The sequence below is a fragment of the Crassostrea angulata genome, chromosome 8 (assembly GCF_025612915.1).
Source record: "Crassostrea angulata isolate pt1a10 chromosome 8, ASM2561291v2, whole genome shotgun sequence".
Lineage (NCBI taxonomy): Eukaryota > Metazoa > Mollusca > Bivalvia > Ostreida > Ostreidae > Magallana > Magallana angulata.
In genome coordinates, this window is record NC_069118.1 from 21,511,236 (window position 1) to 21,538,846 (window position 27,611).

General features: G+C 31.5%; 2 protein-coding genes across 2 annotated transcripts; both read left to right on the forward strand.

Moving 5' to 3' along the window:
- Positions 1-669: 669 nt before the first annotated feature.
- LOC128160024 (uncharacterized) lies at positions 670-2,429 on the forward strand. Its single transcript, XM_052823271.1, has 2 exons — positions 670-1,346; positions 1,466-2,429. Exons 1-2 carry the CDS (start codon positions 730-732, stop codon positions 2,154-2,156), a joined length of 1,308 nt encoding a protein of 435 aa, XP_052679231.1. The 5' UTR covers positions 670-729; the 3' UTR covers positions 2,157-2,429.
- Positions 2,430-2,994: 565 nt separating this feature from the next.
- Positions 2,995-11,363, forward strand: LOC128161365 (uncharacterized). The gene is made up of 6 exons (XM_052824647.1): positions 2,995-3,555; positions 3,723-3,915; positions 6,133-6,449; positions 8,170-8,418; positions 8,532-10,451; positions 11,159-11,363. The coding sequence occupies exons 1-6, from the start codon at positions 3,123-3,125 to the stop codon at positions 11,212-11,214; spliced, it is 3,168 nt and encodes a 1,055-aa protein (XP_052680607.1). The 5' UTR covers positions 2,995-3,122; the 3' UTR covers positions 11,215-11,363.
- Positions 11,364-27,611: the final 16,248 nt, after the last annotated feature.

The following is a 27,611-nucleotide window of genomic DNA, read 5'->3' on the forward strand; positions in this document are numbered from 1 at the left end:
TATAAAACAAAGTTTGGCATTTAATTTCATATAAACAAATAAAGTTTGATGTCAATTCATGAGCAAAAATACACGCGATTAAATAAAAAGGAAATAATCAAAAGCAAAGGTATTGTAAACTTGAACTTTGCGCAGTCTTTGTAAATATGTTTCATTTTAGTTGGATTATTGATTTTTTCTCTAATTGTAGGAAAGGTGATGATAAAGGGAAAAGTGACTTATGCTAATAAGTAGATTGCATGCTGTGCAATAATAATGTTATAGATATATCATCCATTCTACATATCCTCTATATTTCAAAAACTAAACTAATTGCAGAAGAGCAATAATTGCAATAGAGCAATAAATCACTGAGAATATATGAGCAACTGTTGTTTCACGAAAACAGAAAAAACTCCAATAGGTCAATCAAATACATACCAAACATATGATATGTTGTTATACTTTCATGTTAAATACTGAAATCTGATTGGTTTAGACGCAGTTAATAATATTTTATATTACCCTCAGCGTTAGCAACGCACTTAGCAACGGGTAATATTAAAAAATATTACATGCGTGTAAATTATGCGCGTACGGTTCGCCGTAGAATTCACGTCATTCCTAAAGAAGTCAGTTATGCGTTTGAAGTAATGCGAATAAATAAAGAGTTCATTAAAGCGTGCGCCTGAGTATGATTGATTAAAGAAAACAAACGACAACTTAGACGAACTTTCACGAAGGAAAATCATGTTCGCAAATGTGGAAGAGTCACATATTGCTAAATTGTTGGACGAGAAAGACTCTGTTAGTACTAAACGTACTATTAACAGGTCTGTTAGTCTATTCCGAACCTTCCTGATTGAAAAAAGAGGAAGCGGGGATTTCGAGGGTCTATCCAAGCAAGAACTCAACGAGAATCTGCGACTTTTTTATGTTTCCATTAGGACAAAATCAGGAACGAACCTAAAAGTGAGTTCATTGAACAGCATCAAATATGGTCTTTCTAAATATTTAAAAGACAATTGCAAAATTGACATTCATGGCTCAGAATTCCACGAATCAAAAGTAGTTTTCAAGGCAGCCATCACGGACATGAAAAAGAAGGGTTTCGGATCTGTGGACCATAAACCAGCCATTTCTACAGAGGATCTAAATAAACTGTTTAATTCTGAGACCATTGTATTCAATGTTAACACACCTTGTGGATTACAAAGCAAAGTCTGGTTTGATCTAATGTTCTACCTATGCAGACGAGGTCGGGAGAACCTTCGGAAAATGACTAAGGAAACGTTTGGAATTGAAACTGATGCAATTGGAAGAGAATATGTGTTCCAGGCAATTGATGAAGCTGACAAAAATCACGGGTAAAGATTATTTATTACATTTTGTAAAAGGAAGAATAAATGATTTATTATTATGTTATTAAAACACATTTAATGTATAATGATTTCAATGATTGTTAATACATGTACATAAATTTCAGATCCAATGCAGCACCCAATGAAACAATTGGAGAAGGAAGAATGTATGCACAGCCACAATTAGGAAGCATGTGCCCCGTGAATTCATTTAAAAAGTATTTGTCAAAACTTCACAAGAAATTAGATGCGTTATGGCAGCGTCCATTAGAGGCTTTTTCAGAAGAAAGTACTACATGGTTCTGCAGATCTCCATTAGGAAAAAACACTCTAGCTTCCCTTATGTCTGAAATTTCCAAGAAAGCCAAGTTGTCTCGCATATATACTAACCATTCAATTCGTGCAACAGCTATAACAGCTATGGATGAAGCAGGGATAGAGGCAAGACACATTATGCGTGCTTCGGGACACAAAAATGAATCATCAATTAGAAGCTATGCATGTCGACTTAACGAGCCAAAGAAAAGGCAAATGTCGGATTGTCTTAGCTCAGCTTTGGGAACTGTAAATAAGAATCCTACGGAATCCCACATCGATCAAGAAAATTCAATTTCAAGTCTAACACAAGAGGATCTTGATGCAATTTTTAATGACACAACATTTGATGAAATCTCGTCCTCATCAAGCAGTTTTGTTGTACAGCAGCAACAAGCAGTCAATGTTTTGAAAGCTCAGAGTTCAAACATGATGCCACCATTAGTTTGTCCACGTATAAATAACTCCACTGTTAATTTCAATTTCTACGCTCAAAAATGAACTCCAAAATGAACTGAACTCCAATTTCAATAATTTATTGTTGAACAATTTTAAATCAACTCCAAACTCCAAAATGATCTGAATTCCAATTTCAATACAATGTATTTTATTGTTGAACATTTTAAATCATTGTTGAACTGTTTAATTTATTATTTACAAAATATTCAAAATATGAATTTGTTGAAGTTTATTGTTGATCAATTATTAAAAGAAATGAAAAGCAGTAAAGTTTTCTTTAATATTAAGACATTCAGTATAACAAAATAAATAGTGCCTGTTTGGGAGGGTAACAGTTGAAATTGACACCCCTCGAAAACCATTGTCAACCTCCGCTTCGCGTCGGTTGACAATGGTTTTCTCGGGGTGTCAATTTCAACTGTTACCCTCCCAAACAGGCACTATTTATATATTATTAACTGTTACACGTATGGTCAATTCACAAAGTATACATGTATTTCTAATAGTGGATCCGTCGCTGCTATGTAACGATTACTGCACGTAGTTTAGCTTGTCATATGGTTTCTATTTGCAGTGTATTAATTTCGATTAATTTATTGTTTTCGTATTCTTTGACCTGAATAGGAATGGTCATAAAAAATGTTTTCTTAAAAAGATATTGTTTTTGTAGTGAATGATTTTATCTACACCGGATGTGGGTGTTGCATTTTTTAATGTGCCAATGTACCATGCCTTTCTGACAATATCGAAGTACATGTTATTAAAATAAAAACACCGATATAAAAGTCATTGGATGAACAATATTTTCTGAATTTGTAAAGCTCAAATTCTTTTCCGCAAACATAATTAAAATTCCAAGTGACAGGAAACAACAATCCTGCATTCAATATTTCATTATTGATAATTTTCCTGTTAGTCGGAGTTTAAAATGTATTTTATCGTGTATGATTTATCTATCCATGTAAAATATAAGCCTGCTTTGCATCACATTTAGTATTATTGAAAAACATGTCGCTTGTAAATAACCAACAGATGTTTGAAAAAGAGAGACAAAGATGTGATCTTCACATATTTTGGGGAGTGGAAGACAATACTCAACGTAAACTTGAAAAGGAACAACAATCTGTCTTTGTCAATTGTTTAGCTGGCAAGTCAGAGGAATTATCGCCCAAGAAACAATATGAGACAAGTGATTTTAAAGGTGAAGGATTTTGCAATGATATAGAAAGGGACAAAAATTCACCAAAAGACATTAAGGAAGATTTTGACACTGTCCCGAAAGAAATTGAGTTCTATGATGATTTAGATGAAACAGACTTCTTTGATAGTGAAGATGAATACTGGGAAAGGAACAAAAACAAGAAAATTGAAGATAATCCAGCTGTTTGTGAATATTGTCTTTCATATCATCTTCCACGAAGTGTCCATGAGGATAAAAGTTGTAAGTCGACAGTCTGTAATTACTATTTTTTAATTAATTTTGTTAAACATATTTTTAGCTCAATTGGAACAAGGCGTGCAAAAAAAAACAAAAAAATAAGTGCGCTCAAAATATTTTCAAAAAAGTTGTTTAACTACTGAATATTAATGAAAAGAACATGTGTATAGGTCGTTACGAGAATGTCTACGATCTCTCACCATGGTGCACACCAGCTGTTCAAAAGTTTGCCAAAGAAAACAACTTTGAGATAAAAGACGTGTATGGTGATGGTAACTGTCTGTTCCGTGCTGTAGCAGACCAATTTATGGTCAGCGGGTGTCCTGGACATACAGAGATTTCTTTGCGTGAATCGGCTATAAGGTAAGTTTAATTATTAGAATTTTTTTCTTACAATATTAGATCTTAAGCATATTTATACACTTAGACGACATTCCTGCAAATATTATTGGTAGTTAAATTTAAATCATTTAATGATTATTAGTTTGATTAGATGTTTGCCCTATTGATTGGTCAAAAAATTTCTGTGATACCTGCATCAATAGAATTTTTGCCGGATCTTCATTTCTGAACTGTTCTGATCTAACACTATGAATTTATAGAATGGGAATTTCAAAATAAACATTGTCAACAAAAGGTAAAGTTGTGTCTGTTAAATTGTCAGCAAACAAAATACAACTAAAAGAAATTAAGTTAAACCTTAAAAAAAATACACATTATTTAATTCACTTAACAGGAAATTAAACGATTTCGTGTGCTTTAGATCAACCATCAACATTTATGGCGAAGCTCGCTGTTCCAATTCCAGGGATAATTATAATGAGTAAAAAGGCTTACACACTTTCATCGTAACACTGCTATGCTGGTTAAATTTGTAAACAAGTAGTTTTTTTTATCAACACGTAATTGATCGTCTATCAAAATAAGCATCGTAAAGCAAAGCTATGAGTAGTGCATCAACTCATTCAGCGTGTTCCAAGCCGCAGATAAATTATTTATGTACCTCACTGACTATCTAGTTACCACAACATTTTAAAAAAGTCTCACATACATACTATTCTATGTCGACATATCAACTAGTTTCGTCCATGATCACGTCTCCTTGCATTGTAATGCATATTCCAGCGGTCTATTTCAAATCTTGCTGCTTATAGTGAATATCACAAGCCATTGCCATTGCATGTGATCTCCTTTCATTTGAATAAAGCAGGTTCAGATTTCAACTACTAGTTGAGTTTAATATATAAAATTCAGCTAATAGCTCTGCATCAGCTGAAGGCGCATCCATTTTGAATATTTTTGCTGTTATTGTTTTGTATTCATATGCGCTGCTTCATCAACATTATTTATATTCTTAATCAATGACACTTCATATTTATGATTTAAAAATATTTTATTAAATAATAAGAAATTACTTAAATAATTTCTCTACTAATCGACGTATCCAAGGAAAAATTGACCGGAAAACTTTTATCATCAATGCGCTACGTACGTGGTGTTTTTTTAATCCTTCCGCATTTGCAGTCAAAACCGTTAAGGAAATTAAGTGCATCGTGGTTATAGTTGATTTCTTTGAAATCGAATATCATAATGCTAATGAAAGGTGAAATTCTCATGGAGTAAATAAAAAAAAACAAACAAACCTAACGCAAACAAGAGAGAGGGAAAGGGAGAGAGAGAGAGAGTTGAACACCCATTTCTGGAAATTCGTTTGAGAAAAAATTTGTATTTGTGCCTCATCTAGTGAGACATTACTTATGAAACAAACTATAATTATATAAGCAGGATGTCGCTTGAATTTGATACGATATATCAAGTTTGTATACATAACTGAAATATTTATTTTAAGCAATCAAATCTTTATTTAGATACGTATTGTTGATAACCAGGAACGATAACTCTGTTCCGAATACTGTGGTTTTTGTACAAATAACTCTTAGTTTGAGAAAAGACTTGTATCTTAATATATTTTTATGTTTTAGCATATATTAAAATAGTAGAACAGTGTTAGTTTTCTCTTGAATTATCTAAACATTAATTTCTCTATTTAATTAAGTTAACGCATTTTTGAAATATTTTTTGTCTATTCTTTCATTTTTGCATTGAAACCCTTGACACATATATGTTCTGCAGTTGTACATCTCACTGATATCAGTATATTTTTCTTAGTTGAAAAAGCCATTATAAAATGTATCAGCTAAGAAAAAATAACATATCAGTATGAATAGGAAGGGCAGTTAAGACCAGTCAGAGTACATCATATTCAGTACCAAAAAAGTTTTTTTTTTTTTTTTTTTTTTTTTTGGGGGGGGGGGGGGTAAAAACATTATGTGCTATTTAAAGGCGGGTTTTTTTATAAATAAAAGAATTTTCTCGGTACATTTTTTAAAAAACTGCCTCGTAAATATGTACATTTTATAAGTTACTTAAGTACTAAAATCATTAAAACATAAACTTTAAACGTTACACTAATGTTTGATTTTGTTTTTGTTGAATAAGTTCCTTTTAAAAAAAAATAGGCGTATATTTTTAATTCGGTATAAATCTTAACTTCTTTAGTTTGAGTTTTTAATATTTCAGACACCTAGAAAGCGATCCATCGAAGTACGGAGTACACGCGTCTTCCTTTTTATTCGGAGAAACATGGGAATCTTACCTCCATAGAATGAAAAAACCAGGAGAGTGGGGTGATCACATTATTCTCCAGGCTCTGGCTGATGTATTTTTACTGCACATTAGCATCTATAATACTGTTCACACGGACATAAGACGTATTGATATTACTAGTGAACAATGCCTGACGGTTACAAAACGATTTCGCATTGCTCTTGGTCACGTAGGAGAGAGCCATTATTTCAGTCTTCGTCCTTTGCAATGGAAAACAGAATTACCCTACAGTAAATAATTATTTTTTGAATACGAGTTAAAACTTAATATTCCTTACTAAATCTTTAATTTATTGTTTATAAGATATTGTTATTAAAAATTGAAAAGAAAATCATGACATTGCAAAAACTAATGTACGTTTACAAATTTTTAACATAAAATGGGATCTTGTAAAAAAAAAATGTGTGCACAAGTTTTTTTCTTTTTTTCATATTGAAGTAAAATATATTTTTTCAGGGCAATTTTTTTCATATTATGTTATTCTAGAATGTTTAATATGGCATTACTTTGTTTTATTTTCATTATTTCACCTGAGCTGAAAGCTAATCACCATTTGTCTGTCGTCCGTCTGTCTGCTTGTCTGTCCATCTGTCTGTCCGTTAACTTTTCGCATTTTCGACATCGTTTCCAGAACGACCAGTCCAATTAAAAACAAACTTAAGACAAAGCACCATTAAGCAAAGAGAATTCAAAGTTGAGAAAGTTGAGGACTATGCTCTTTTTTTCAAGGGAAGATAATAAGAAATTATTGAAAAATTTTGAGAAATTAAAAAAAGAACCTTTTTCTCAATAACCATTTACCAGGAAAACTAAAACTTGTATGGAAGTTTTTTCAGCTAGTGATTATTTAAGGTTGTGAAAATCATGACCCCCGGGGGTAGGGTGGGACCACAAAAGGGTGTTGAATTTTTACACAGGAATATATGGAATAAATCTTTAAAAATCTTATTCTGAGAAATCAATCAGTCAGGAGAGCTGAAACTAATATGGAAGTATCTTCATGTAGAGTGGATTAAAGTTTGTTCATATTATGATCGGCCAGGGTAAGGTGAGGCCGCAACGGGGGAAAGTTGAATCCTTACAAAGAAATATATAGAAATTTTTTTTAAACTTTTCTTCTCAAAAACAGATTAGCCAGAAGTTCTGAAACTTGTGTGATAGCATCCTCATGTAGAGACTGAGTAGATTCAAGTTTCTTCAAATCATGATCCCCGGGGAGTAGAAGGGGTCCCAAGGGGAGGGAAGGGGATAAGGAGGGGGGACATAAGAACAAATAGAGAAATATTTAAAGATATTCTTTTTAGAAATCATTTGCCTAGAAAAAGCTGTACATTTAGTGAAAGCAGCATTAGGTAGTTTAGATTCAAATTCGTTAAAATCAAAATCTTGAGAAGTATGGTGAGGCCACTTTTGGGATTCAATTTTACAAAGGAATTCATATAAACTGAAATGATATTTTATATGGTTTTACTTATATGCAAGCATTTGATAAATTCTCTATTCTTTAAAATTGTTTAGACTTTGACCAATGGACGATGGACCTCACAAGGGGTTCAGAGTTTGATGAAGGTTTATTTACTATATATAAATAATTGTAAAAGATCCTTTTGAAAACTGCAATGCTCAACATGTGATATGACTATGAAATTAGAATGGAGACTTGATTAAAACCATAATAATATCCAATGGAAAAATGGATTTTTATTTATACAGGATCTACATGTATCATACTACATTTTTCCAGATATTTTTTATTATGATTCTATCAAGCTGATTTTACCATGCCTATTGTTGCTCATGTGAGCGAAGTGATCCATTGGCCTCCTGTTAGATATTTTGTTCATTTTGGTAGCGCATTTTTGAGTCATCTATTTGTTGATTTTTAAAAAAGAAATCTTTTCAACATTTGCTAAGTAACTAAGTTGTTTCAAAAATTAATTTTTACCATAGAGGCTCAGGTTTTAAGGATGATGGTAACCAATAGGGACAAACCCTTGGAGGAGAGAACAGGCCTTGTGGATAGCAAGTTTGTGTCAATGGTTCAAGGACATTTCCCCGTCACTCACTTGTCGGAGTGCATTCAATTTGTATTGCAGGATATTTCCCTTCAGAAAGGAGAATGCAGGAAACAACAGGCTAATCGCAAACAAATCTTCAAAACATACACCGGGAAAGACTTAATTCAAGAAGCAACAGAAGGCAATACCATTTTATTTATCCTTAATCACAGGCAATTTTGTTCTATCTTCACTGAATAAATTTTTTGTTTTGGTTGTACATTTGTTACTATCTTTAATCGGATTCTTTTGCAGATTCAAAAAGAAAATTAATTGAAGACCAATCTTATATTGATCCTGTGTCTGGAATACCTTTGCAGCATTTAACATTTATCATGAAAGAACTGTTACCATCAAAACTATTTCAAAAGAAAATCGAAATTCTTGGACCACTGCTACGCGTTGGAGACGTGATGTATCATTTTCTAGACTTACAAGCAGATGTTTGCACTGCATCACTTCGGGACATAACCCGAACCGCGAAAATAGAAAGGCGTAATAAATTTGATAGTGTTCGTATTGTTGTCATCAAAAGGGGAACAGCTGCAAATTTTCCACACTCAAGAGGACATGCACCACAGGGACTTTTTTCAACAATGTTGCTTGTTGATTCGTCTGAAACCCATCCTGGATATTGCAGACTGAAACTTTCCTCGTCTGATTCAGGAAACAGCAATGGAGATTTTGGCTCTAACATTTATCAAAAAGCATTCACTATTCCGAGTGGGTTACAATCCAAAATCTTTTTATCAGAGGAGTATTCGTGTGAGATTGATTGTTTGGGAGTTCTTTGTTTATCTTTTCCATATGATCGCCGCTGGAATAGAAAAAAGAATGATTTTCCGTCGCAATATCTTATCAGTTTGATGATTCAAACTGGTTGTACCTTAATTCCCAGATCACATCCAAAGAGTACATCCCCGGAATTGGAATGGAAGTTCGATTTTTCAATGGCAGAGCATGTTATTTTTGAAAATCTAACGCTTTCACAGATTCATGGCTTTTATATATTGAAATTATTGATTGAGAATGTTGTACATCACCTGCCATTTAAAACAAAACATTTAAAATCTGTGTTTCTAATGGCATGTGAAGATATACCATCCGATGCTTGGGAAACCAATTTAAGTGGATGTATGTTGTATGTCTTAGACTCTTTGCTAACATGCTTGAAATCAAGATTTCTTCCAAATTATTTTCTTCCAAAAAACAATCTCATTGAATGTCACAGAGAGGATGACATCAATACAATTTGTACTTTGATTGAATACATTCGTCTTTTTCCTGCAAATGTTATTCAAATTGTTGTCGAAACTTATGGGTTTACACATGGAACAAATCTTATTCAGCAGGTTTTGTCAACTGTAAAAGATTTTATATGTGAGGAAAGTCTGCATAATGCGTTCAACAATTGTTTTTTGCCTTTAACGATTGCAACAGCAAAGACAATGGCAAAGATTGGTTTTTATGATGTTTCGCTTGACATACTCACGGCGCAATTTGAACAGAGTCTTTTGATGCCAGATACAGGACAAAGGCATATATCTATAACTTTTTCTGAGTTCTTTTGGTCGGCATCAACTAAAATGAAGCAAAAGGCATCTCGGGTACTACTGGCAAGGTTGTTTGACATCAAGATGGGATCAAATCTCATGAACTTTGTTAAGCTAAAAGAGAAAGACAACTCTCTACAAATGTACCTGCCATGGGCAATCGACAATAGGATAGCCTGGGTAGAAGTTCTGTTTGATCACACCTACGGTTTAACTGAGATTGCTAACTTTCTCTATGATTATAGCAAACGAGAATACTGGAGGCGTAATGTGGTTCTTGCTGAATTAGCCATCACAACCGCAATAAAATGCATTAAAGAAACATTGAAGCAAGAATCGTTTTTTGTGGAAAACGTTAAAGATGCAAGTTTGAAATCAGAAGTAGATGCTCAGAAACAAATGTTAGAAAAGAAACTCATTCCGTTTTACGTGCATTTGTATAGTATTGCACGAATTAATTTTTGCATTGCTCCATTGACTGAACATATGGACGACATTGAGAATCTTTGCAAGGAATTTCCAGAAATGTATGGATTGTTCTATTCAATGTGTATTTATACAAAACAGCCTGAACAGAAAAAGAAAAATGTTGCAAAAATGATTGCCTATGTTCATGGCAAGGGTGGGTTACTTTATATACTATGTTAACGATAACATTTGTTTCAAAAATTAAGAATGTAGACGCTACTCAATTTAGTCTTTTATTTATGTACCGTGTATCCGATTTTTTCTCGCGTGTCATTAAATTTGCGTAAATAGGGAAAATGAGTAATATTCTTAATTTGCGGCAGTCATTTTTGCGGGAAAAAAGTTTCTTATAGAAAATAATACAGATCATAATTTCTGCGTATTCAATAATCTGCTATTTAAAAAACATTGCTTACAAAACAAAAATTAGATCATAGCGAAAATGTCCGGATATACAGTATGCGATATATGTCTTGCTTTAATAAATCCCCGATGACAAGATAACATTCTAAATATTGTTGAGCGTACGCAAGTAATTTTGCTGAAATTGCTAGTGGGTGAAAATCATCTTTAAACTTTATTTTAAAAATGTTCAGTGTTTAATGATAATCAACTAAATACCGTTATCATGAAGTTTTAATTAAATTTCAGTTAAATGGCCTTTTTTATTTGTAAACATGACATTTTTTTGCGACACATATCAATTTAAAGCTATTCATATTAATAACATTTTAGAACTTTTTAACAAACTACTAATCAATCATGAGTTTTAATCATTTAATTTAAAAATATGCATAAAAACAAATTTTACTATCTTATTGCCCTTCAATAGAAATAAATTGTCATTGTTTTCTGTTTCAGATTTACCATATTCTCAAGAAAGTTCTCTTTCCATGGACGAAGATTATTTAAACTAGAAAAAAGTCATCGGTGTGAAATAAAGTTTAATTGTTTTACCTCTCTTTAATTTCTGTTTGTATACTTCAAATGAGTTTCATTTTTTGATGAACAGACATGTCAGAAATTTAAATAAAAAACGTTTTTTACACTCGTTATTTCATTTGTTTTTGACAGAAACCTTGAGTGAATTTTGAACAACAAACCACAGTTAGAAAAAAAGTAAACAGGAAAAACTGTTTAGACAAACATACTATTTGTAATATTCTTTCAAATTAACGAAATAGCTTAAAGAGCCATTAAAACAAAAGTTCCGATGTATATTTTTCATGTATTTTAATAAATGTTGTCCTGTCAGCATTTCAAAACCGTGTTCTCTCTGTAGCGTTGACCAGAAATGAGCATAAAACGCATTTAAACTTTTATGTGAAAAAAAAGTTAAGGATTATAACTTCGCTAAACAAGCTTTACATTAAGGGGCATCATATATCAACTACCTCTTTATAATACAGCGTATTGTTTAACAAACTTTACTTTTAAAGCCCTTTCAAAAGAATATTTAAATTATTGATATATATTTTAATTATAAGTAAACTTTTTTCAAGAAGAAAGAAAATTACATGTAAAATATGAAAAGATAACGCCCATGTTAATTTCAAAGATTATAATAAACGATACGTGAGTTCTAGAATGATTTCCCGAGACAAAGCTAAGGAGAAAAAGAAAAAAAAAACCTTTTTTATTGTCCGAATACATGTATCTAGAAAAAAGCCGTTGTATTATACATAAGAAAACTTTTTTTGTCGGGAATGTAGATTTTCTTGATGGTTAATAAATAAGCGTTATCGGTCTTTAAATGTAATGACTCAGATTACATGAACACCAGAGCTGTTTCAAGTAAAAATAAAAAATAAACAAACGAAGGAGAAAAACAAATGCTGATAACGGATAGTCTTGGAAACCATTCATTATATGTCGATAGCATGGAAATTACTTTACTGTCTGATAGAAAGACAAGTTAATTTGGTTTAGGGTTTTTTTTTGTGAATCTTTTTTTGATGAAAATGTTTTTGACAAAGACAGCAGAGAAGGATAAAAAGGATACAAGTATACACATCTCGTAGTGTAACAGATTGTCTTTTAACGTATAAGAATATAATGTAGGCCTAAGTCGCATATACTATATATTACACATATAACTCGTTTACAAATGTACCTGTACACTTCTTGAAAAAGAAGGTTAAAGTCAGTGAAAATGAGATGAAAGAGATAAACTCTTGAGAGAAAAGTGTGTGTGTTTGAGATGGGCTGGGGGATGGTTAGATATTTATATTACCTATTAAATCTGATAAATTTAACTAGTATGTCATAATGATAAGTCACATATTCTTTTGATATTCTTGATGTTTCTGATGATGGTTTACACGTTCTATTGGTAAACGTACATGTCCCAAATTAAGATACACCTACATTTGATACACACTTATTACAGGATATTGAGAAACTTTTTACGAACCAACATATTGTTCTTGGAGGTGACCTTAATTTAATTTTTGATAAAGAGTTAGATTCAAGGAATTACACAAGCTTAAATAATCCCAAAACAAGACTTGAAGCATGAAGACTAATTGAAATTTTTAACCTTACAGACATTTTCCTCGAAAACAATCCAAATCTGAAAAAAGTATACCTGGAGAAGAAAAACCCCAGTAAAACAAGCAAGACTTGATTTTTTTCTAATCTCAAATACAATATACTTTACAAAATAATGTAATTTTTATAATATATTTTTAATAGAATTTTTATAATTTGTTTGAATTTTACAAACAAAATATACAGATTGGTATAATTAATTTTTTTGACGCATCAGTTACAGCATCAATCCGTTTACAGGAAGAAAGCAGTACTTCGATTTAAAAATATTGAATAACTTTTAAATATTATGAAATTTGTTTGATATTTACTTATTCCTTTGCATTAAATTGACTCTAATTCACGTGCTGTCTTTTGTAAAGATGTAATTACCATAACAACTTCATAATAAAAGATTGTTTCTATTTTGTGCGAATACCCTTTACTTATTTGAGAAAATAACCGTGCACATGTATAATTCACGCACAATGATACATACAAGATTGTAACACAGGATTGAAGAAAGGATATAACAATGATCATCTTTCAATCATCTATTAAGTTAAAAAAGAAGGAACAAGAGAAAACAGCCACCTTATATTAAAGATAAATGAAAAATAATTGTTTTTTATTGGTATACTGAAAGATATATATAAAGTTTTTGAGACAGAAATACTCTGCAGATATAAAAACCTTTTAAATAAATGTGATGATGACTTTTCGTGCTCATAATCTGATACCTACTGAAACTGAGTTGAGGTTTTGTTTTAAACAATAATATTTGCTTGATAATTGAATATCACTGAAATAGAAACAAAGGCATGAAGAAAAAGTAATTTTAACACACAATTTAGCTTTAAAACAACACGGAATTAAACATGCTTACATAATAATGCAAAACAAGACAAATTTGAAGAAAAATAGAAGATGAATCAGTTCTTAGTTCATGGAGATTCCAATATCAATGTTACATTGTTAATATATAAACTTCTTTTAGTTTTGATTATAATATTTAGTTCTGAAGTTGTAAACCTAATGTCCAAATTGTTCGTCTGTTTTATTGACATTGATTGATCTCTAACAGTAATCACCTATAAGTTTCAAATGTTCTTTTTTCACATATGACTTGAAACACATTTATTTAGAAGTTAACAATTTATTGGATTCTAGTTTGAAAAAAAAATCTCCTAAAAAATTCAGAGTGATGTATATTAGACGTTATTTAGAGCCTGTTTATTATCATTTTAAAATCAAACATAACGTTTTTACAAACCAAGTCAAGAAGGAAAAATAGGAAACGTATTAACACTGTCGCAAAAGTCAAGAGTCATAAATGAAACAATTTTTGCCTGAAAATGTATTTGTAAATAAGATATCTTCAAACCAAATGAAATTACTTTTTTTATAAAATAAATAGAAAAAATGTTACAAATATGAAATGCCTTTGATCGAAAAAAAAGTTAGGACGAGTTGTGACTGACCGTCTTGGGTGTGAGTTTTGTTGGTAATTAGTTAGTTGCATGACAATAAGCACTTTTTATCTTCTACATTTACCATCTTTTTATTGACTTACTTCACCAAATTTTTATGATATCATACCAATTGCTTTTTAACTCTAAATGTATGCCATAATGTTTCTGGTTTCTGTTTTATATTTTCATCTGCTTTTTTCATATTTTCTACATGTATTCATTAAATGTAATAGCATGAAGTACATTTTACATTAGGTAACAATGAATTTAGTAGAAAACAAACTATAAAATCGGTTCGTTGCTCATTGATATAATTTGCTAAATTGCATTTACGAAATGCTAGTACATATTCGTACAATCTAGAAAGGAAAAAAAACATGTAATATAATGCGACATACATTTTCGTACGTCTAGTTACCCAGAGCAAACGGAAGAAACATCGCATTCGTCACCTTGAAGTTTAAATTATAAAGGAATGAGATGTGGGCATTTTTTAAAAAAATTTTTTTGCATGATAAGTATATATGATATTAGTCAAATTTGGCCCCAATAATTCGCTATTTTTTAAACGATTCAGGTACATTAATTTCATGGTTATTTTATAAAAGAGTTGATATAAAATATGTTTTTAACCTATTTATTTTATTTATATGCAGTCACTGACAGTATATGATATCATAAGTGACGTTATTTTTATAATTCTATCAAAATCAGTCAAAAATGGACATTTTTCTTATCTTTTTTTTGAGCGACACTTTGAACAAGAACGAACTTTTTGTCTTTTATAAGTAATGGAGAGATACGTCTTTAATGAAAATATTTTGTTTGTTCAAGCAGTCGCTCAATGTTTCCTTAAGGAAAAACTGCTTCAAAACAAACCGTTTTATGCTAAAAATGAGAAAATGGCGGGAACAGGTTAACTTTATGATGTCATATTTTTAAATTGTGGGCACAAAAATCAAAATGAAAATTATGAAAAAAACTTCAAATGTATATTTGTGGAAATAAAACAAAGATTTACAGTAAATTGACGTTATCCATTTAAAGGGGCCATTTTAGGCTCAAACCATATCTTGTCCTTTGTACATGTACTATCTTCATATTTTAACTCGAAAACTAGTTTAACCTGCGTATAAGCTAGTCATAGTAAAAAGCAAAATTGAGATTTATAGAATGATATTTTATTATTATTGTCGTAGGTCCACAGACACAAGTATTTTTTAAGTTTTGTAATCTCCAAGTTTATGCCTGCGTAAGGTAACTCGGCCTCTAACTTATGTACCGTCGCAAACAAAATATTTAATATATTTTCAATATCACTTTGTTTAATTTGTTTGGGTTTCTTTAACATTTTTCACCAAACTCTGTCCCTTTAAGGGAAAGAGAAATATTTGTGCTGTTAAAATAATTTTTGAACAACACGTTTAAATGTTCCTCTGTTTTTATTAGTTTCTGTTTCCTAATGCTAAACAGGACACATAGCATTATAGGATTGAATTTGTGCAACCCTGAGTTGAGAGCTACATGTATTTACAAAATATGTTTAAAATGTTCATTTCCGTCCTTTTTGGTTAACGAATACAAACGTATTCACGTGTTTTGAGAATATTTATTTTTGCTAAATGAAACTTTCAATCTTACATAACCAATTTGATATGTACTTTTGAAAAACAATCATTAGTATATATCTAATCCTTACAAAAAAGATTTTTTCTTCACAAAATTTAAATAAAAGCATTGAATGCTGAAATAAATCAAGTATTAAAAAAAAGAATATCAAACTGCTTGTGCTTAGATATATAAAGCCATCTTGTTAATATTTTTGTGAATAAAAAACTAAAAATTTCAAAACAGAATAAATACGCACTTTGATTCATATAAAACTAAGTATACACTATGCATTTGACAAGGGAACATAAACTGTATACATACTAGTTATTTTCGCCACATGTGGTTTTCGCCCTTCTACACTTGTAAACAGTGTCGCGCCCCGTCTTGAAATATCCCAAACTTAGTTGTGTTTAAAGAAAGATAATATGAGACTGACATTCGCCCAGTTTTAAACTCGCCCGCTGGCTACGAGAGCGAAAGGGGCGATAATAAAACGAGAGCTAATATTTTCTTGTATACACTTTTCAAAATAAGCACCTTATTGTATATCACGATATAAAACGTTTTAGTGTATTTGTTAGTTTCTGCGATTTAACTTTAAACCATTACAAAACCTACTGCTAGAATATTAATGTTTTACATCACTGCTTTTTGATACATTTAATGCATTTTATGATAAAACAATTCAGTTTTTAAGAAAACAATATACATTATGGGATCTACAATGCAAATGAAACATTATTAAAGAAAATAAAATGCTATTGATGTGTACTTATTGTATATTTTTCAAAACAGAGTATTGCTTCAATAGATTAAACTTTAGTCTTGTGTTTGTTTGCGACGAATACCATCAAAAAGTCAATTTTGTTCCATGTCAGCTTTAATGATAAAAGGAATGTAAGTACCATCATGTCGATAGGTCTGAATATATTTTAAAAGAGACCAAAATAGCAACGTCAAGGTCAAGGTGGTGGCATGTAGACACTTTCTAAGGCTCGTGTGCTATTTCTCAAAATTCTCATGGACTTATGAAAGTTATGTTTGAAAAAATTGGACTACGCTGTACAAGTATGTATACTGTAGCTATGTGTCTGGTTCACATGTTAGGATTTTGAAATACAATGATGATATTGTTAAAAAACGTACGACGCCCTGCTACCTCATTATTCTACCATTGAGAAGTGTTCACCGCCATTGCATTGTGACTCTACCGTATCTTTATATATCATAATATACTTGATTGATACAATTAGCAATGAGCTATCTGGTAATGACATAATTGCAATAACAGAGATACACTTAGATGATAGTATTTGTGATGAATCTTTGCTTTTGAATGGTTACCACCCCCCACTTCGAAAGGACAGAAATATATTTGGTGGTGGGGTGGTTTTATATATCTCTAAACATTTCAAGTATGTTATTAGAAATGACCTATGCCGTTCTGATATTGAAATTTTTTGGTGTGAAATTCATACCTCCAGTGATAAATTTTTAGTAGGAGTCATATATAGAACTCCTCAATCTTGTGCTGTTTATCGGAAAAAAAATCAGCAACCATTGAGCAAGCACTAGATACTGAATATAACCTATTTTTGGTTGATGATTTTAATGTTAACATGCTTGCATCAGGTAATTATACTTTTAAAACACTCTTGCAGTGTTTAAATATCTACAATGTTGTTGACAAACCAACTAACTTTATAGTAAAAACTGGTTCATACTCTTGTATAGATCTTGCCCTTACTAATGATGTGCATTGTATTGAAAATGTTATTGTAGATGAACCCATATGTAGTTCACATTCCCCTGTTACTATTCATTTATCATTTAAGACACCAAAACAAAAAGCTTATAAACGTGTGATAAAAAATTATAACCTTGCTAACTACCAGGGCTTAAATGCTGATTTGACACTTGTCGATTGGGATGAAGAAGTATTCAATACAGAAAACATTAATGATATATACAATAATTTTACTGAAAAATACTCAAAACTTATTGAAAAGCATGTTCCAACCAAAACTGTTACTATTCGACCTTCTGATAAGCCTTATATAACTACTGCCATCCGCAAACGAATGCGACAAAGAAAAAGAATACATAAAAAAGCTGTACGCACCAATAACCCACAACATTGGCAACAGTTTAGATCCATTCGTAATGAAATAATAAGCTTCCTCCGCAATGCCCAAAAGAAATTACAAAATTCAACTTGCTAACCAACTTGTTGACAAATCTATTCCGCCTGGTAAATGGTGGTGCATTGCTAAATCTGCGACTCGGCTAAAGAAACCAAAATCCTTCTCCTCCTTCAACTGTATGTCAGGATGGTAGAATACTTGTTCATCCCATTGACAAGGCCAATGAATTTAACTCTTTTTTCTCAAGCATTTCAAGTCTTAATGATGTCCTAGAGCTACCTGAGCATTGGCCTGGACCCTCTGATTTTGAATTTAATGATATAATAATAACTGAGCAAGATGTTATTGACCAATTAAAATTACTTAATGTAACTAAACCTCCAGGACCAGATGGTATTTCTCCAAGAATTCTCAAGGCAACTTCTTCTTCTATATATAAACCTCTAACCAAACTTTTCAATCTATCTCTTACTAAAAAAAGTCTAGCATATATTTGGAAACAAGTTAATGTTACACCTGTGTTTAAGAACAAGGGTAGTGCTGATAGTCTTAATAATTAAAGACCTATTTCTTTAACAAGCTCATTGTGTAAGATTATGGAAAAAGTATTGTTCAAATATGTGTTTCATTACATTAAAGACAATGAGCTACTAACACAATTTCAGTCAGGGTTCCAGCCTGGGGATTCAACTGTAAACCAACTAGTAGAAATTAATGATGAAATTATATCAAGTTTAGATAGAGGAAAAGATATTTGTTTTATCTTCTGTGATATTTCTTAGAGCATTCGATAGAGTTTGGCATCTTGGTCTTATTCAGAAACTTAAGGGGCTAGGTTTTGGGGGTAACATATTAGGCTGGATAGAAGATTATTTGACTCTTAGACAACAGAGAGTAACATTAGAAGGATTTATATCTACATTTCAGATGTTAGATGCTGGGGTTCCTCAGGGTTCAGTACTTGGTCCTTTCCTATTCCTGCTCTACATTAATGACATTACTAATGGCATTTCAAACAATATTAGATAATTTGCAGATGATACTTCTCTATTTGCTATTATTGATGATGATGTCATACAACAAACTTTATCAATTACTAATGACCTTGACATAATAAAGAATTGGTCCAACACATGGGCTGTAGATTTTAATGCAAATAAACCTGTAAATGTTTACTTTACGAGAAAAAATAACTGAAACTAAAAAACTATCCTGCAATTCTGTTTGGATATAATGGTGAAATCATAAACAATAAAACAAGTCACGTACACTTAGGCTTGCATCTACAGTCTGATGGTGGTTGGTCCAATCATATTAACGGTATTTATGAAAAAGCATGCAAAAGGTTGAATATATTAAGATTGCTCAAGCATACAATTGATAGAGAAACACTGGTTAAAATATACATGGCTTTTATCAGACCTATACTGGAATATGATGATGTTATGTGGGGCAACTGTACCAAAGAAAACTCTGAATTGCTTGAAAAAGTACAAATTGAAGCAGCCAGAATAATAACAGGGTTGAGAGTTAACTCATCTAGAAGTATTTTATATAGCGAACTTGGCTGGGAAACCTTTCAATCTCGAAGGGATAAACATAAGCTTATTCTTTTCTACAAAATAATTCATGGTTTAGCACCGCAGTACTTGTTAGACTTAATTCAACCATGCTTTCCAACTGAACATGCATATAATCTTGGGTCTAATGGCAATTTTTACTCTCTGCCACTATGTCGGACTACTTCAAAAATAAATACTTAAAACCAAAATATACCCAAAAACTTGCAAACACTACAGCTTTGGCAATAGGAAAGAAAATATTATTTTTATGTCAATTACGGAATAAAGCTAGCAATTTAAATGCTCATTTATTTAAGGATTTTTTAATTGCTGATAGTCGATGTACAAACTGTGGGTCTGAATCTGAAGGTAATATACTTTTTTTCTTGTCAATGAGTGTCCAAAATACAATCAACAAAGAGTTAATCTTTTTAATCAATTTAATGACATTAGTGTACCTTTTCATTTTAACTATATTCTTTATGGTAGTTCTGAATTTTCATACAACTTAAATTGTATGAAATGGTATGAATGGGGTGATGGGTTTATAAATGTAGGAATAAATGTGTTCATGTATATGTTAAACAACAAGTTAATTTATCATCATATGACACAATTCAAGCTTATTATTTATTATCCAATTATCCTTTGTCTTTTATACAAATATATCAATAATATATCACTCTGTAAACTGGTAAATTATACTACATTCTATATACTATATTCTATGAATATTTTATAACACCACTTCTTGACTTTGTATTTTGGAGAGGGTTTATATAGGCTTTGCCTGTTGCCTAATCCATTTGATTACTCAATAAAATATGTTTAAATTAAAATAGCATTGAGTTTATGATCTTTTCCATTTTATTCAAATATTTTTTTGAAATAAAAATAAAGCCGGATTTTATATTTCAAAATACTACACAGTTTTCTTATTTAATTATTTAATTCTTATCATTTTTTTTTCAGATGAAATATACCGTAAATCTGAAATTGTTACCGTAGATAAATTTTTAGCAAATTTGCGCGTGCTCTGCATTCGCAAAAAAAAGAAAATAGATTTCCCAAAAATTAATCAACAATAAAAAAAAGTTAATTAAAAAATTGCAAAAGCTAGTCTGGTTTCTACGTTTTCCTTATGAACTCTACGGGCAGGTATCCTTAAGTAGTAGTCATTTTCAAAATCTGTTTATATAACCATGCAATTACCTCCTCGCTATAACTAGCGTGTGGAGAAGGGCTTCACTAAAAACGGTTTCTTTGATTAACTCGCAACCTCGTGTCCATCTTTATTGTACATGTATACTGGCTACACTGCTTGCATGCGTGATAATGTACAGTATTGTGAATTTCTCGCTGAATGCTGCCGTTTTCCTTTTATTCTCGCTTGCTCGACACAGGAAAACAGGTTTGTTCCCGTTTTGCACACATTTGAAAATTAGGTATCGAAAAAATGTGTGCGAAACGGGAATTTGACCAGGTGAGATAATTGCTTAATTGCTATAGTCTATATCACAATTCCTGCGAGGGTAATTGACAATAAGATAAGTAAAACATATTTACTCGCAATTTATATTAACATTTATTTTATCTTACAATATAACTTGCACATTTACATAATAATCACCATCCATATTCATGAAATTGATTTCAAACATCAATTTAGTCATGAACAATTTCATTATTTTTTAAATAAAAAAGATTATTGCAAAAATGTTGAATATGTAGCGCCTTTGTTTAACTTACTGTCTATAGGAAGAACATGTATACGCTAAAAGTTTGAAGAGAAAATATCATATGATAATATATAATTATTGCTTTTGCTGACATAAATGGAGGAGATGTGTCTAGTGAAAACGCTGATTAATATTTTTCATTTATGTTGTGGCTTGAATATTCGAAGAAATAGACAAACTGTATGATAATAAATCGGCAATTTTATATGCTTTAAAAACTGTAAAGATTATTTCACAAAACCTATCAAATGTAGACCTTTTTCATGCATTATCAACCTTTTTCAGTTTGAGTTATATCGCATCAATATTAAAATATTATTTTCGTCAGATTTTTTTTATGTATTTAACCTCTGATATGAAAACCAAGAAAGTGACCCGCCATATACTAAAGCGGTGATGTCATAAGAACTACCGTCAAGATCGCTACTTCAAAGATTGAAATATTTTGTGATAAAGATCTGTTTTTCTTCATAATAATCTTCTGTTGATACCAAACAATCAATTATAAACATGCGTTTTACATAATTTGCAACTCAATTGTAAAAAGAGACACAGAGTACCCCATATGACTGTCCATGTAGTTTCCTCCTTCATAATATAATTATCCATTAAATCAGCTTCCAATTGGCTTGGGACCAACAATTTTTTCTGATTCATTTTGTTTTATATTTAAGGTAAATTGAGAACAATTTGAAAGACAAATCATCTAATCATTATTTTTTTTTTAATCAGTGTGCAGAAATTGAAGACTTTTTGAACATATCATTATCTTCATTTAATCAAACGAAAAAAATGGTGATAGTTACTAGACCTAAAACACAACAAAATGTCTATATTCTTCTTGTTTTATCGTTAACGCGCTGATAAAACACAGGTAAAAAAACAGGTAAAATTTTTGACCGAAAGCAGACTATAATTGCTATCACAACACAATTTACACCTATTGTTCTATACCCAATTATCAGATGTGTGCAAAACGGGAACACACCGGAAAAAATCACCTGTGTTTGACACGTGACAATACTTGTGTAGAGTACACAGACCGTGGCATGTGACGGTGTGATCTGCTAATTGGGTTAATCATCTCGCTATAAATCCTTTTCAAAATATCCCTTTAAGTAGTTTTGTTGCCTTCGCCGCTTTTCTTATATATATCGGTAATTTGACACAGATATGATTTGCAGAGATCAACTCTCACGTGATACTATATGAATTTGGTAAACATATACGATATCCGAAGGTTAGCTAACATTGTGCATATCAATATGTGTGACACTTAATATTTAAATGCTTTTTTTTATTTTTAGCGCCGATGACCATTCTCAAAAATTTAAAACGTAACAATTATTATACAGCTTTATGACCCGGTTTCGCAAAAATTAATGTACATAAAAATTTCCAGATTTACGGAAATAGCCGCAAATTTGTAAATGAATTCGTTGATATTATTGTGCCATCAATACCATCATAGTAAAATGTTTTGGAAATTATAATGCATGATGATGCTGCATGTTGTATTTATTGATAAAATTCAAAGTTATTCAACCGTACAAGGAGTCATGAGGATTGTCCAAATATCGTCCTGCATTTTTAAAACAAAAAATGCAGATCAACACAAAAGTTACATATATATTGTACAGCATATGAATGTTTGCAGTATGTATTCTAAGTTCGCAAAAAACAAGAAAAGACTTTACGGATATAAAATGTTCCTGTTATTCAAATGTATATATTACCAGAAAAAATTTCAGAGCATCTCGCACATGATTTAGTTTTAGCAACTGACATCCCCGAAGACACGGGCAAAGACGGCAATGAGATTCTGTCATCTTTAAAAGGAGATGCATTAATGGACAGTATTGACGAAGTCGATTATTTTGACAGTGAAGATTAAAAGCAAATTTTTGATGCGATGCAAACTCTACCATCCGCCGAATAACTTCATTTTGTACTTTAGAAAGTAAGATCTTGTTCTACTAGGAGATAAAATTACGGATTTAATTTTTTCCTCCATTTTTATCATTTTTTGCAAATATTTACGGGCTATTTAAAATCCGACGTGGCCGAACGCACCTACAGTAAACAATTTATCACAGACTATCGCAGTCTATTGCATTTATATATTAAGTATACTTAAATAAATGCATGTAGATTTATAGCATTGCATTAACCCTTTCGTATTTTCTTTTATATCACAATGAAAACGAATACATAAAATCACCTTTGATAACGCCATTAGTTGTAAAATTTGCCAAAGAGAACAAGTTTGAGATTAAAGACGTGTATGGTGATGGAAACTGTCTGTTTCGTGCTGTAGCAGATTAATTAATGATCAATGGATGTCCTGGAATACCGAAGTGTCGTAACGTGAAACAGCTCTAAGGTAAACATAGATCAATACTTAAAATAGATACGGCTCATACAACTTTAGCTACAAAAAATGTCAAAATTTGTATTATCTTCTAAATAAATGAACATATTCATAAAGCACTTTACCTCGTGGTATAAAATTAGTATTCTTTTAATTTATGCCTTTTGTTATTTTCAAAAATGAACATCATCATGATATGAACAAGATGTTATATGGCATATTTAACAGCAAAGTATTGAATCAATAAAATATATAACAACGATATAACAAATAAAATTCTCAGGAATTCTACCTTAGAAATTTAACTTTTTCACTATAAAACAAATGATTTGATTTTCTTGGAGACGACTTCTGGGATATTGGAGTGGTATTTATTTTTTTGAATCATAAAAAATTGATATATAAGTAAACCTATATGCGATAAATTTCATCAAAATATTTCGGGTAAAAATTTTGAGCTAGGCCTTATAAAGGTCCTGAATCATGCTTATAAAGGTATTAAAGTTTTAGTTAACTTAAGTTTCTCTAAACTCAAGATCGAGCAAATGATTCCAGAGTGTCCTTTTGGTGCTAGAACCATTATGACGTTTAATCACGGGAAAAGTAATCCCAGTACCTATATTCAATTTCACATCATTCTAAAGAGGTCACGAGCTTGTCTAATGCCGTGTTTGGAGAGACTGTAGGCATTCTAGATATATTTCATTGGTTAAAAATGGAAAAGATACTCAAAGATTTGTTACTTTAATCCTTCAGATTTCACATAAAATGGTTGTTTAAAACATAATTTTTCATTGTGTTCACTAAAACTTTAAGCCCCGATACATATAGCCGAGATTCCGATAACATTTACGCCTGATGTGTTTATATATTGTACAGATCTATGGTAAAATTGCACATATATCTTTAATAAACATAACATCATACCAGTTCGGCTCGGCGTCTTAAAGACTGATCAACCTGATATTTTTTTGAAGTCATTCTGTAACAAACCTGATAAGTAATATTGTGACATGATCTTCTCGATCAGAAAAATGTTTAGCCAATCGATCGATAACATTTGCCTGATGATAGGTAAGTAATTTGTCCTGTATAAATAAACCATTAAATATGTCAACATATTAGCTAGTGAATATATATTTTTGCTGAAACAGATCAGAAATAATACATTTAAAAAGAGATAAAAATACTTTAGAAGATTTGATACATATATATATATATATATATATATATATATATATATATATATATATATATATATATATATATATATATATATATATATATATATATATATATATATATATATATATACAGTACCGTCAACGCGGATCCCGTATTTGACCGCGCTCCCCCCGCGGTTATTTAATCCTTTCCGCGTTACACCATCGCGGTTAATTCATCGCGGTCCTCGCTGCAGCCATGTTTAAACCGCGGCGGTGTGACCTACCGTTGAACAAGATGATCGGAGATTTTTACCTGTATGCTATTAGACAATAAGACGGCCACCTAACACTGAGAGTCATTCTATACTGGCCATGTCTGATGTATTGTTTTCATTTCACATATTAAAATGATTACGTATTTTTAATGCACGTTTTCAAAACTCCTTATCAATTATTTTAGAGACATTTTAATTAAAGAATCATCTGCACCCGTCATAATTTTCATGTAACTGTTGATATACCTATTATTTCAAAAATATTTCATCATTTTTATAATGTAATCTACATGACGGAGAGGGTTAGAACTATAAATTGAAATATTATTTTTCGATTTTTTAATGATTTTAAACATTTCCGACTACAAAAATGTTTTAATCCATATCAGTTTGTAGCTCGTTTTACGGCACTCTCTCGATGCTCAAGACAATTAATCTAGTCCGTGACAGGCACATGCTACACGGAGAACGTTTACCTACGGTCAACGGCATGTTCAATATGAAGTTACAGCACAAATGTACATGTAGTATCAGCTGCGAATACCGTTTTTCGTAACCGCCCCCTCCACCTCTTCAACGTTTTAATGACTGTGAAAGTACATGTAAATTGTACTTGACTTTAGTCCCAATTGTTTAACACAAAGGTGTTAAACCATCGCATTGACGGGAAATCACTCTACGCTTTCATTTGTTTTTCAAAAATTTTTATTTACAGTAATAACAATAAATAGTTATTCATTTTACTGTTATCTGTTTAACTGTTAAACGTGTTTAAGATCCACCCCCTCTGCAAAAAGCCTAAAACCTTCAAGAGAGAGAGAGAGAGAGAGAGAGAGAGAGAGAGAGAGAGACACTGTCGATACTCAAGACAATTAACCTAGTCCGTGACAAGCACACGCTACGCGGTGTACGTATACCATACGATCAACGGCAAAATATGAACATTTGACTTTACCCTTAAAATATAAAAAGATATTGACATCTTATGTGTGTTGAATATGAAGCTACCACATATGTCGTATCAGTAGCGAATTATAACGTGTTTTGTACACCCCCCCCCTTTCCAACGTTTTAATGACTTTCAAAGTTAACTGTATTTGTTCCAATTGTTTTACACAAAGGTGTGAAACCATCGCACTGACAGGAAATCACTCTTCGCTTGAACGCACAGAATTCACGGGTATGAGGAAGGTGGATATTCCTTGCAACAAGTGACAACCAGGAATTCTACATTTATATTAAACAATTTATCTAACAGTAAAAATAAATAATTGTTTCATATTATTGCCTTCTTAAACTGTAAAAGGTGTTTAACATGTCTCTTCCCCCGAAAAGAGAGAGAGAGAGAAAATTAGTTTTCTTTTTATATAACGTTGTATACGAACTAAACTTCACAAACACAGTGTCAAGCTTTAAATTACACATCATAAACAGTGTTTAATACTGTATTGTTAGACAAACTTCTTTTTTTCCTTTACCTGGAAACTAATAGAACGAAACTAGGAAGGAGCACGTGGTGCAGCTCGCGGGCTGATTTGATTGACAGGTGAAGCACGTGGACTCAGACTGAAACTGCATGATGGATTCAATCACAATATATACTGTCCCTAGTCTATTATGAATACTAAAGTTAGGAAATTTTTATATTAGTATATTTCAATTGAATGCAGTGGCGTCGTGGGGGGGGGGGGAGCTAAAGAGCATTTCTCTCTCTCTCACTTAAAGATCGTAGATAAAATCAAGATCGGCGACACTCAATCAAGAAGCCTCCTCTGTAAGATAGTTGTATGGTTAGACGAAGCCGTACGCAATTTGGAGATTTTCTTTTGTCTTGAATAGGTGTGAAAACCCCTAGAGCATGTCGTTTTCTACCCTAGGTTTGTTAATCACTATACACAGGAAATGATCGCGACTTAAAATTAATATACACAATGAACATGATGAAGGAAATGTGTACAAAATTAGTTGGCATTTGAATTTTCATAAAGTAACTCGAGATGTATGCATTTAATAACATGTACAACTTCCTATGTTGTTTTGTGATGTAACAACCTCATTCCATTTCTTGTAAAGAAATGTCTATCTTCACGCACAACAGAACGCCTACCCTTGTTTAATGAAAATCACGGAATATATGTGTATATATCTTTTCAGGGCAACACTTAGTTTAAAACTGAATAAAACCCGTGCGATGTGAAAAATCATACAATTTTAATTATGAGTACCTTTTTTGTGTGTTTTAATTAGGATAACTGATTTTTCTTTGAACATTTAATTGTGAGCAGGTGTTTTTATAAGGCTACAACTAGTCGGTCTACAGAGCTGGTTGAAATCAATTTTCCGAACAAATTATAAATTTTTTATCAAAACAATGACGCTGTTACAGCAATTATAAAGTCGTGATTTTCCTTAATATGAGCCACTTTTAAAATTTGAATGAATTTT

Coding starts and splice junctions, on each gene's coding strand:
- LOC128160024 (XM_052823271.1), top strand. CDS start 730: ATGTTCGCAAATGTGGAAGAGTCACATATTGCTAAATTGTTGGACGAG. Junction 1,347..1,465: donor GAAGCTGACAAAAATCACGG/GTAAAGATTATT, acceptor CATAAATTTCAG/ATCCAATGCAGCACCCAATG.
- LOC128161365 (XM_052824647.1), top strand. CDS start 3,123: ATGTCGCTTGTAAATAACCAACAGATGTTTGAAAAAGAGAGACAAAGA. Junction 6,450..8,169: donor GAAAACAGAATTACCCTACA/GTAAATAATTAT, acceptor TTTTTACCATAG/AGGCTCAGGTTTTAAGGATG. Junction 10,452..11,158: donor TGCCTATGTTCATGGCAAGG/GTGGGTTACTTT, acceptor TTTCTGTTTCAG/ATTTACCATATTCTCAAGAA.